General features: G+C 35.2%; 1 protein-coding gene across 3 annotated transcripts in view; it reads right to left on the bottom strand.

The window, feature by feature from the left end:
- Window positions 1-13,340, bottom strand: part of RC3H1 (ring finger and CCCH-type domains 1) — an 83,916-nt gene that overhangs the window by 17,315 nt on the left and 53,261 nt on the right. For all 3 annotated transcript variants that reach the window (XM_045877425.3, XM_045877427.3, XM_045877426.3), the window contains exons 8-13: window positions 12,701-12,819; window positions 10,771-10,883; window positions 6,803-7,084; window positions 6,244-6,458; window positions 3,758-4,128; window positions 2,777-2,944 (exon numbers count right to left, since the gene is read on the bottom strand). In XM_045877425.3, the coding sequence (XP_045733381.1) occupies window positions 2,777-2,944; window positions 3,758-4,128; window positions 6,244-6,458; window positions 6,803-7,084; window positions 10,771-10,883; window positions 12,701-12,819 (1,268 nt within the window). The remainder of the gene's footprint in view (window positions 1-2,776; window positions 2,945-3,757; window positions 4,129-6,243; window positions 6,459-6,802; window positions 7,085-10,770; window positions 10,884-12,700; window positions 12,820-13,340) is intronic.

Raw genomic sequence — 13,340 nt, 5'->3', positions numbered from 1 at the left:
TTATAAAACATCACACAGAATGACACAGCTGAACTTCAAAAATAAGTATGTTTGATTCCAAAATTAGCTTACATCTTTGCAGTGTCATATCACTAAAAATATTAGTATGGCATAACAAGGCTCTAGGAGGACTCTAACATAGAATGTTTGAAAAGTAATGTTTATACTTACAAGTAAAATTACATTAATAGAAGATGTTATGACTTTACTAATTAACCTACATTGTGGAAAATTCATCTAAAGTGTTTAGATAGAAAAGCTAGATAACTGTGAACAACTTTTATTTAGTAGACCACTTTCATAGGCCCCCAAAAATTACTGTTTTATTATATGCAATGTGATGCACCTCACTTTTCACTGTTTATTATTCATAATGTCGGACAGCAATGTTGTTTAGAATCATAACTCTATCCATAAAGGATGTGAGACATTTTCCTTACATAATATCAACTGCAACCTTGCTGAGAAAACCTAATGGATTTTTAAGAAACTTATACACACTATGGTTGAGGCAGTACATACAATCAACACACCAAAATAAGTAAGATCAATAAAGCAAAAGCTGGCTTTTTGAAAAGACAAAACTGATAAATTCCTAGCAAGACTGGCCAAGGAAAAAAGTTATTACCAATATCATAAGTGGAAAACTGAACACCACTATAGACCATGTAGACATTAAAAAGATAAGACAACATTCATTCGTGATAACAATCAGCACTGTCCTGTAGAAACACAAAGTAATCCCCAAGATCATGGTTTATACCCTGCAGTACATTTAACCAGTTTATTCTAGCAACTTTATATTAGTGGTTTTTCCTCTGCCTTTCACACTATATTAGCCTGTCTCTCTTCTTCTTTGAATCAACTTTACCATTCTGCTATTTTCCTCATTATTGAGTTAAATAAATCCTTGATGTCTCAATTATAAAAAGTCTAAAACTAAAAGTAGAAGGGGATTATTAATTTGATGAAGATCATCTAACACAAAACCTACAGCAAATATCATAATGGTAAATTATTAAAAGCTCTATTTGCTCAAAGACTAGAAATAAGTCAAGAATACCTGCTGTCATCCCTTTTATTCAACATTATACTGGAGGATCTTAGCTAGCACAAGGTAAGAAAAAGAAGAGACATAAGAATTGAAAAGGAGAAGGTCAAATGGTCATTATTCACAGAGGATCTGATTGTGTGTATAGAAAATTCAAAAGACTGCACTAACAAATACTAGACCCAATAAGGAAATTCAGCAACACTGCTGAATACAAGGGTCAATACACAAAAATCTACTTAATTTCTCTGCATTAATAACAAAATGACATTTCAAAAAGGATTCCATTAGTTTCAAAAAACATTAGTTATCTAGAAATAAGTTTAATTAAAGATATGCAAGACACTAAAAACTATGATTTATGACATTATTGGGAGAAATTTAGTTAAGATCCAAGTAAATGAAGGAAATACAATGTTCTTGGAGACTCAATATTGTAAAGATGTCACTTCTCCCTAAATGGATCTAAAACAATGCCCAATGGAAATATAATGAGACCTATATATATAATTTTTAAAATTTCTAGCAGCCACATGAAAAAAAGAAACAGGTAAAATTAATTTTAATAATACATTCTATTTAATCTAATACATCCAAAGTATTATCTTTTTTTTTTTTTAAAGTAGGCTCCATGCCCAGTGTGGAGCCCAACATGGGGCTTGAACTCATAATCCTGAGATCAAGACCTGAGCTGAGATCAAGAATCAGATGTTTCGGGGCGCCTGGGTGGGTCAGTTGGTTAAGCGGTTGCCTTCGGCTCAGGTCATGATCCTGGGGTCCTGGGATAGAGCTCCGCGTTCGGCTCCCTACTCAGCGGAGAGCCTGCTTCCTCTCCCTCTGCCTGCCACTCTGCCTACTTGTGCTCTCTATCTCTCTGTCAAATAAATAAATAAAATCGTAAAAAAAAAAAAAAAAAAGAATCGGACGTTTAACCAACTGACCCATCCAGGGCGCCCCTTAAGTATTATCATTTTAATATATAATTAAGAAATTTATTAATAAAAAAGGAAAATATATTAATGAAATGTACTCCTGGGGTGTGCTAAATCTTCAGATCCCGTGTATATTTTAAAAAGCTTACAGTAAACTGAATTTGGACTAGACACATTATTTTAAGTACTCATTAGCAATACGTGGCTAGTGGTTACCATACTGGACAGTACAGATCCAGAAATTCAATATAACCCCAATAAAAACTGCAGCAGATATTTATGTGAACATCAACATGTTAATTTTAAAATGTCTGGAAATTGCAAGGACTAAGAACAGCAAAGGTAATACTGAAAAATATACATCAGAACATACTAAGACATATTATAAAACTACACTAAGACAATGTGGTGTTGGTGCAAAGACAGAGAAATAGATCAATGAAACAGAATAGAGTCCAGAAACATTCATAGTCACCTGACTATGACAAAGGTGACCTGATTATGACTACGGTGACTTCAGGGCACTAGGGAAAAGATGGTCTTTTCACTAAATGGTGCTAGGTCAATGAGGTATCTTTTGGGGGAAAAATGGATCTTTACTCCTAACATAGTAACAAGAATCAATTCTAGATGGACTGTAGATCTAAATGTAAAATAAAATACACCTTTTAGAAGAAAACACAGGAAAATAACTTCATAATCTTAGAAATAGTCAAAATACTTAAACAAGACTACACAACAAACAACTGATGAAGGAAAAATTGATAAATGAGACTAAAAATGATGTGCTTACTTCCTCTTGATGAAAGGTAGGAGGCAATGTTGGTGAAGGTGCAAAAGGAGGTGGAGAGATAACCTTCCTTTCCTCCAGCTGGGCCATTATTTCCTTTCGTCTGCGATGTAGCTCATCTAGACTAGGATGGGGCTGAGGAGGAGGAGGAAGCCGGCTATACGGAGGGTCCTAGAAATGCAAAGATTAGTAAAAACTGAAAAAGAATTTCAGAACACATTAACTCATTTAGCACATATTTTAAATAGGTAGCAGCTTGTATATTCATCTCAGTATTTGAACATACTAAGATTTAATAAAACAAAGCTCCCTAAAACTCTGAGGTTTTCCCAAAGAGCTAAATTTCTTTTCCTTGGCCAGAGACCATAATTTCAAATACAGTTGACCCCTAAACAATACAAGCTTGAACTGCACAGGCCCACTTACACATGGATTTTTTTCAATTAAAACAGTTCTGTAAATATATTATCTCTAACAATTTTAATAAGTTTCTTTTCTTTACCATATTGTAAGAATACAGTATATAATACATAAACATACAAAATATGTGTTAATTGACTGTTTATGTTAGGCTTCTGGTCAACAATAGGCTATTCGTAGCTAAGTTTTTGGGGAGTCAAGTTATACACGGGTTTTCAATTGCATGGGGAGCATTGAGCCCCTTAATGCCTGCATTGCTCAAGGGTCAAATGTAGATCTAGAAATGTTAATAAAACTATCTAAAGTTCAGAAACTAAGAAGGGTTAGTGGGAGTGGGGTGGGATTTTTTTTTCCCTTTAATAGTTAAAAAAAATAAAATAAAATAAACCCAAAACAAAAAAGAACAACCCTACCCAAACTGTGAAAAGATGAAAAAAAAAGGAAGGGGGAAGCTTTCTCATAGAAAAGAATTGATCAAAGGGTTACTACCATGGCAAAAAGGTAAATCACTGCAACCAATAATCAAATTAAATCTATATAATAATAAAAAAAACCCCAGCATACTCTCATGTACGAAGGTCTGATCTGAGTTGGATGAGGAGCCACTGGATAGTAACCCTCCATCTGTTGGTATCTTTCTCTGGATTCTGGTACATAGGATGGTACTGCTGCAGGTGGAATCTCAATGGGTATAGGACTTTCTCGGAAAATCTCCTCTCTTGTGTAAGACTGAGCAGGGTATACTCGGCGGCCATCATAGTGTGGTGGGTACATAGGTGGGTATTGTTGTGGCTGTGTGCCATACTGAGAGTTTACTACACGATCTTGGAGATAGGGTGGATAATGATCCAAGTAGGGAGGACCAGGTTCAGGAGCAGACGGTGGAGGTCTGACAAAGCGAGATACACACTGTGGTGGTGTAGTATAGTACATACCTGTACAATACAAAAAAGGAACCAAAAGCAACAATAAGCTGATCTATTTTTCTATATTTTTCCTTTTAATATACTTCAACACTAAAGAATTAATAATCCACTCATTTCTTTACATGTTTTCCCCTCTGCTTATGTAGTCAGGTTAGCTTTATGAAAAATAAGCAAAAGTTAACCTTAATCCTTAAAAGTCATTGAAAAAACGAATCTATTGATAATCTACAATAGTAGATTGGCTCTCTCAGTTGTTCCACCACCTTTCTGGTGTGCCTTAATGCAGTGCAAACACTGGAAAGCAAGACTACATTTCCCTGAAAATCACTCGCATGAAATCTGAATGTGAAATGGAGCTAACTGGAAAAGAATGTGGCACACACAGATCTATTCTGCTGCTGCATAGCTCTGGAGTTCTGGAGACAACAGTTGTAGCAAGGAGCTTCCCAATTTTCAGACTTTGGCCTCAAGTGATGTGATCCTGGTGCATAGATAGGAACCATGTTTCCTATTTCTACTGCTTCCTCACTATTCTTTTTTTTTTAAGATTTCATTTATTTGAGAGTGAGTGCACAAGAGAGAGAAAGCGTGTGCATGCACAAGCTGGAGAGGCAGGGGGAGAGAGAGAGAAGCAAGCTCCCCGCTGAGCAGGGAGCCCGATGCGGGGCTTGATCCCAGGACCCCAGGATCACGACCTGAACCAAAGGCAGACGCTTAACCGACTGAGCCACCCAGGTGCCCCACTTCCTCACTATTAACAGGCTTTTTCAGTAGCTATTTCTGGGACTCATTCCTGGAGGCCTAGCTTAAGCCTACTTTTCCAGTACTTCCACTGATTCTGTAGGCACCTAAACTCCCTGCATTAAACCTTTTTCTGCCTAATACAGCAAGAATGATTTCTGATCTCTGCCACTGGACCTTGACTGATACAGTGTGTTTAAGGTCACCTTCACAAAAGTAGCTGAATTTTTCCTGTGATGGATTGCCCAAAGGAAGATACAAAAAACTTTCATCACATTTTTACATGTGTTAATAATGCCATACCAATTTAAAGCTATTCTTCTGAAAGTAGAGAAGACATTTCTAATTCAAAATTAAGACAGCCTTGGGAAAAGGAAATGGAGAACACCTTTAATCTACTCCAGTTTAAAAAAATAATAGCACCACATGGTCTCTGACAGAGATCCAACACTTTAAAAATCAGTGTTCCTATTTTTCACAGGAATTGTGTATGTGAAGCCTCGGTCATCTCCACTCCTTCACTATCCATACCTGGTATTGTCATTAAAGCTGGCTAATTTTTCAAATTTGACTATTTTTTCAAATCCCTCCTTCTTCTTTCCCACCACACTAATCCAGGCCTCAATACTCACACCTGGTTTAACAAAAGTCCCCTTATTCCTCCTCAACTCTAGACTGTCATCCTTGCAATCCATTCATAAATTTATATTTTTATTCCCATACTTCTATTTAGGGCATTCTTTCATTAAGTCTTTTTGATTCCTCAAGTTCTCAATGATCCCCCTTGAGCCTTGCAGTTAATCTCTACCACATTATTATTATCCACAACTGATGCTTAATTTTTAACACACATATATGCACACACACACTACGTATGTATACTCCTACTATTTCTTTACTAATATTGATTCTACACTATTAACTCTCTACAGTACGTATGCTGCATTTTTTTCATATATACTACAGGGCCCAGAAAAAATATTAGGTGATAACTGAAAGCAAGAAAAACATACTGTATGTTTAATTTATACCCACTGTAATATTAAATTCTTTCTCACGCTCAAAGAAAATTTTGGTCAGGAAAATATATACTGCCTTAGTTAAGCAAATTTCTATTGTCTACTTGGGTCACTTGTTATTTCCATAAATATATGCACATATTTAATATATAACTAGCTTCCAGTGATGGGCAGTTTGCTTTATATACCTCTGTTAGTTCACTTATTTTATACTATTTAGGTGATCATAAAATCTCTGCTTTTTCCAAAGTATTACATAAACACATTTATTTATCTTGAGGCTGCTGCAAATACGATCACTCTTTCTTGGAACTGTTCTCATAACTCCTAAGAAAAGAGAGCAACATAAACAAAAGATCATTACCCTGCTGATAAGGTGCTGGTTCAAATGGTGGCGCAGCTCCTCGAGGATCCTGATAATAAACATCTGCCTGTTGTGCTGGGTATAACTGAGAACCTCGTGGTACCATCTGAAGTGGTTTGGTGACAGGCATAGGAGGCAAATCTGTTGGCCCCCTTGGAGGTACAGGATGTGGATTCACAGGTAAGGCAGAAATACTCTTAGGGACAGATTCTAGCCTAAAGGAATAAGATTCTACAAGTCAAGTTTAAGGTCTCAAAAATACTTCTAATATACACAAATTACTAAATGTTCAAAAAAAAAAAAAAAGCCTTAATTTGGGAATACGTTTTTTCCCCCCAATAGTCACTTCTTCTACAAATTTCATAAACTTTGATCTTATTTCACTTACGCTAATTATTTCTTAAAAATCACTAGCACAGGAAATAAAGAACAAAATAAAGCCAAAAATGTAGTGTGTTTTTTTTGTTTTTTTGTTTTTTTTTTAATAAAATACTGATTTTTCTTTCTTCCCTCTACTTCCCATACTAACTTTAAATAAAAGTTAGGAAAAATGACGTACAGGTCAGGAGGGGATCCAGGGGCACTACTGCTCAGATGATCTATCTTTCCTGGCTTGAGGCTAGAATCGTAGGTGGCGTCTGTCCCTCGGGGAATCAGCTGTGTTACCGTATTCCCTGCTGATACAATTCCATTTGGCAGAGCAGGGGTTTTTCTGCTAGGCAGATCCACTGCACCTTCATCTGGAAGGACAGCTGCTGAAGGCAGGCCCACCTCATTAAGTTGACCCAAAGAGGCACTGAGGGGTCTTCTGGGAACTAGGCGTTTGTTCATTTTACGAAACCTATATAGAAAGCAAAGTCACACACCAAAACCCAAAATTATAAAAGCAAAACCAAGAACTAAAATGTATTTGAAAAACAGATACAAAGGAAAAGCTACTACGAATATTACTTTCTAGAAATTCTCTTGAAACATTGGCTGTAGCTATCAACTTGAAAACTTGTGTGTGTAGACACTACAAAATCTCAGGAACACACTAAGTATAAAACTCCTTATAATGAGTATTTGTTAACACTACAAATCATGCTAATTAATATCTGCATTATAACCTACTTTTACTGTAATTTCTATTTCTGAAACACTGGAGGGGGGAGAAACATCTTTAGAAGACAGTTTCTGAAATATCTTACTTTAGCTTTCCCTCAAATGCCTTAGGATACAGTTAGCCTATATTATAAATTAACAATAAAACAAAAAGCCAGTGTGCAGAGAAAAATTTACCATTTATTCCATTAAAATTTTTAAATTAAGAATAGTACTTTGTATTAGATATGATTCAGAGATGCTGATGCTATGTGTGCCCACCCAAAATTAAAATTATTTTAAAAGTGGATTAATATATACAATACAGAATAATGCCTAAATTTAAACAGACATTGCAGTATAAAACGCATGTAGACTCTAAAATCTAACCACAGGAATAATATTAAGCCATCGACTCTATTACCCGTGCTCAACAGTGAAAGCAAATCTATTTACACCTGCTAGGACACTTTAAAAAATAATCTCAAAGACAACCCCCCATAAGAATAATGCTATTTTCCCGAATGTTTCCCATATTTGACAAATTTCAGAGGGGCGGAGAGGAGACACTACTCCTTAGGTGTAACCACTGTTAACAGTCTGGTACATAATCATACAGATTTTCCCCTCCATACCATGCCTTAATATTAAGATGAATGTAAGACTATTATTAACAGAAATAGGGTCATATATGACTGCTTAGTAACTTCTCCTTCTACTTTGTAACTTGGATATTCCTTTATGTCAGTACATTTTAAGTTGTTTCTAGTTTTTTTCTATTAAAACAATGCAGTAACAGATGCTTATGTACATGTACTTGCATCCTTGTGTGACTAAATGACTAACCAGATGCAGAACTGTAAGTCTAATGTATGCACATTAGAAACTCTTACAGTGCTCTAAAACTTATTCTAATTCCTAATGATAATAAATGTCCTTTTCCCTATCTCATCAAACACTAGGTAGTATCACAGTCCGTCTTAATTTCTAAGTTCAAAATATCATTTTTTAAAAAGATTTTAGAGAAGGCATGCACAACACACATGCACATGCATGCACGGAGGCGGGATGGAGGGTGGGGTGGAGGGATTAGCAGACTCCGGCAGAGCGGGGAGCCTGACACCCCAGCCCCTCCATTTCAGGACCCTGAAATCATGACCTGAGCGGAAAACAAGAGTCCTATGCTTCAATGACTGAGCCACACAGGTGCCCCTGAAAATATCATTTTGTTTTAATTTGTATTTAACAATCAATGAAGTTGACATTGTTTTACTTTTTTTTTTTAAAATTCTTCTGTAAATTGCCTATTTGTTCATGATCCGTATTATTTACTGGTTCTTCTTACAGATTTGTAGTTTATATTAGGGATGTCAGTCCTCTGTATGTCATTTCCCCACCAATCTTTTTTTTTGTAATTGTGGTGTTTGGGCCACATCTTAGATTTTTTACGTAATCATATTTATCAATATTCTCCTTTACGGATGCTGGGTTGTCTTTCAAAAATTCTTTACTATTATAAGATTAAGTAACAACAGAAAAGATCTCTAAGTACAGTTTCCTTCTTAAAGATTTGAATCTCTAATGCATTTATAATTCATTTTGATATAAAGGTTAAGAACTGAGTTCTAATTATTTTTCAAATGGATAGCAGTTGTTTCAATGTCGTCTTCTTTGTTACTGAGGTGAAATACCACCTTCAGCACAACACTCAGTTCCTATTGTGTCTGGCATTCTTTCTAGATTTTCCACCGTATTTCACTGATCTATCCGTTCCTATGCTAATACCACAGTCTTTATGCACACTGCAGCTCATAATACACCTTAATAGTTGTTAGTGTAATCCGTTGAAAACTTATTTTTTCAGAAATTTTCTGGCCATTTGTACGTATTTACTTTCCCCAGTTAAGGATTTTGTTAGGTCCTAACAATCATCATGTTAAGATTCTAACTGAGATTTCACTGAATTTACTGTTTAAGAGAAGATAAAACCTATATAATGGTAAGTCTTCTCCAAGAACACAGTATGCTTCTTCATTTATTCAGTTCTTCGCTTATGTGCGTAGGTAGCTTACTAATTCAATCCTCAATAGTTCTTGTTACTTTATTATTTGGTATTTATCTTTTTTGTTGTTGTTGGTAATGCCAAAGAGATCTTTATTTTCCTTTATAACTGGTTATGTTTCCCTTTTTAGTTTATGAGAACAATTCATTTCTGTAAAGTAGTATTTTTGATTTGCTAAAATTTTCATTTCTTTTGTTTCTAGTACTTCTTGAATTTTTCCATGTAATGATTTTATGATGATTTTATTCTTTGGTATGTACAGTGGCTACTGCTCCTAGAATGTTCAGTAATAGTCTCACTACTGCTAAATTTTGCCTTACTGTCAACTTCAATGATACTGAATCTACTATTTTACGAATTGAGCATCATGCAGTCATACTAGCTTTTGAGATACAATTATGTTGAGCAAGTGTCTATGACAGCTTTCTTCTGTTAAAGAATTTTGATCTATTATGAACATCTGATTTTACTCAAATGCCTTTTGGCATCTTTGCATATAATCACATGGTATTTCCTCTCTAACCCTAAAGTAATTATATTGTGTTACCTTTGCACTTCATGGTGTCTACTTTACTGAATGCTAATATTTGGGATTTTTAAAATATTAATATGTGAGATGGATTTGTATTTTCTTTAATTGTGCTATCTTTGTCAAGTTTGGGGGCAATGTTACACTGGCTTTATAAAAAAAATTAAGAGGTTTTCTTTTCTTTCTACTATGGAAAATTTAACACTGGAATTATCTGATCTTTGAAATTTATTTATTATTTATTTTAAAGATTTTATTTATTTAGTTAGTTATTTGACAGAGAGAGAGACACAGAGAGAGAGGGAACACAAGCAGGGGGAGTGGAGGAGGGAGAAGCAGACTCCCCGCTGAGCAGGGAGCCCGACGCAGGGCTCGATCCCAGGACCCTGGCATCATGACCTGAGCCGAAGGCAGATGCTTAACAACTGAGCCACCCAGGCACCCCAATCTTCGAAATTTAAAAGAAAATCTGTGAAGTTACGCCTGTCAATAAAACAATTTCGTGAACAGAGGGCAAATTTTTCAATTGGAAATACATTATTCAATTAGTTAAAATCAATTCAATTATTTAAAATTGATGAAAATTTTTAGAGTTTTAAATTTTTTTGGTAGTGCAAATGATTCACTTCTATAGTTTCCTATTTGTGGGCACGATATAATGAAAGCCGAAGAAACTTACTTCAGTTTTCTTTTTAAAAAATCTGTATTACTTTTTAAACATTTCCCATTCATTAAAGAGCATGCAACTGCTCCTTTTCTGTTTCCTAACAGTGGCGAATTATTCTACTTAGTAACTCTACCTTATTTCATAACAAGTTATTAGAAGGTTGAGTTTAACAACTTTCACACTTACTTCTCCAGTTCCTCCTGTGAGTGTGCAAACGTACAGCTGGCCCCACGAGGGCATCCTCCCCTCTGCTTCATATCTCGACACATGTATGTTTTATATTTGCTATGCTGTGGAGGCTGAGACCAAAGTTAAAACATTAGACACCGATTCAAACTAACTCACACAATTAACTAGACTGCCCAGAGCAAGTGTTAGAAAGCCATTCTGTCTGAAGTCTGAGTCCAAAAATAAATTAATTATAAAGAATGGGGTCCTGATTTTTTGACATATTGGCACTAATTCTCAAACATGTAGCATCATATAAATCCTAGATTAAATCTCACAACGGCTTTATCATTTTCTTTCCAGGTTTATAATGGACAAACAAACCACTGGAGTTTAGGGCTTTCCAATGTTTAATATGTGTTCTAATATTTGTTTTGGACAATGTTTAGTATAGCTATATTTACAACTAGAGTTTCCTATGACACAACACGAATCTATAGTAGGCTCTATAAATGAAAAATACTCTGTAACCAATTCTTGATATGCAGAAGAACATATCAAGGACATACAGTAACTCTAAAAGTACAAATGAAACTATTATTTTCTTTTTTTTTTTTTTTTTTTTTAAAGATTTTATTTATTTATTTGATAGAGAGCATGAGAGGGCGGAGGGTCAGAGAGAGAAGCAGACTCCCTGCTGAGCAGGGAGCCCGACGTGGGACTCGATCCCGGGACTCCAGGATCATGACCTGAGCTGAAGGCAGTCGCTCAACCAACTGAGCCACCCAGGCGCCCGAAACTATTATTTTCTAGCATAAGACAGGAGGATGGACTTGGGAGTTAACGAGATATCAAACACAATACTAAGCTAAATGAAATTTGATTACCTATCGATTTGATTACCATTTTATCACCTATCAACAGAGCTTAAAAAATTAATCTTATTGTTACATTCTTCATGATGTCTAATAGAACATGGAGTTAAAAATAAGTTTTTAATCTTTTATTTCTTATCATAAAATAAAGTCTGGTCTATGCTTAGATAATTTAGGAAAACTGTATCCATATTATTCTACTCAGCAGGATACTTTCTTTAAAAAAAGATTTTATTTTTAAGTAATACCCAACGTGGGGCTTGAACTCACAACCCTGAGATCAAGAGTCGCATGTTCTACCAAGTCAGCCAGGTGCCCCCCTACTCAGCAGGATACTGAATGGAACTTAATGTTTCTTGCCTCTCAAAGAAAAAAGAAATATTGAATAATCTATTGTTAATAGATTAATTTATTATAAATTATTTAATTAATTAATCTGAACCAGATAAATTAATAACAATGTTTTAATTTCACAAGCTTACTATTGCAAAATAAAAGATCTAGTGAACCTAACATAAATCACGAGGGCAAAATAAAGTTATTGGGAATAAAATGAAAAACTGTAGTCATACCATAAGCTATTACGTTTTACTGTCATATATTTCATTTAAAAGTATTTGAGGAAAATTTGGCCCTCTTGCACAGCAGACATTATATGAATGAATGAAAAATGTTAAAATACTACTACAAAAAAAGCATTTATACAAATATATGAACAGTACTGGACAGATACAGCATTAAAAAGTGATATATACTGTCAAACTAAAATGTAACAGTAACCAAAGAGAATCATTTTACTTAACATAGAACCTTTAGCACAGAATCAAACGCTGCTATATATCCAAAGTGAAAAATGACTCCAGTGCAACATTAGACCCACAGGATTATTTCATTCCATTGTTGCCAGATAAAATCACTACACAAATCCATTAAACTGGGTGTAAACCATATTAAAGTAATTTATAGTTTCTATAGTCAGAGTCTCAAAATATTCATGTCATCTTGTTGGTTTTGTTTGTATCTGTCGTAACATCCACAGTGGCTTACTTCTAAGTTTCCAACTTCCCCCTTACCTGCTGTTGATCTGCTCCCTTTTTGCTATGGTTCTGGATATAGTCTACTAGCCCATGTACCACAGTCCGCACAGCAACCAGTCCATTTTCCAGCTGCTCCCAAGTAGGAGGAGGAGCATCTACACAACAAATCAAAAAACTTTTTTAAATGATGTTTTCAATATTTTGCCCAATATTATTAAACTAACAAAAGAGTTAGTGTCAGCCCTTCAGTGAAATCAAGTTAGGCTTCATACAGCTTTTCAGGTAATAACGTATTCACCTAAACATCATTTTAAAGAATGGATTGTAAAGTAAAATAACTACAGGGACAGGGAAGGTAGCATAAAGAAATTATGTAGGCCAGACAATAAATGGCAATCACCATTAGACACTCAGCGCTGGGAATGATGACAGAGAGACAGAGACGGGGTCTGTGCTGAACTGTAGAGTGTGGCCCACATCTAAGGTTATGGTTACTATTCATCTTTAGCTGATTGCCGTTACGTGACGATGTAAGGCTGGCACTCCAGATACACCGCTGTTTCCCAGGGAAAACTAAAATTTAAGATTTTCATGTAAAATTACCCAATTTCAAGTTTTACCTAAAAAATTTAGAATATTGTGCAGACCAACACTGTGTGGACCAAACAAAACTTAA

The sequence above is a fragment of the Mirounga angustirostris genome, unplaced genomic scaffold (genome assembly GCF_029215605.1).
Source record: "Mirounga angustirostris isolate CCGP_5_RB_7025 unplaced genomic scaffold, mMirAng1.0.hap1 SCAF_6, whole genome shotgun sequence".
In the NCBI taxonomy this organism is placed as follows: Eukaryota; Metazoa; Chordata; class Mammalia; order Carnivora; family Phocidae; genus Mirounga; species Mirounga angustirostris.
Note: the sequence above shows the minus strand (reverse complement) of the source record. Positions and strands in the feature narration are given on the sequence as shown.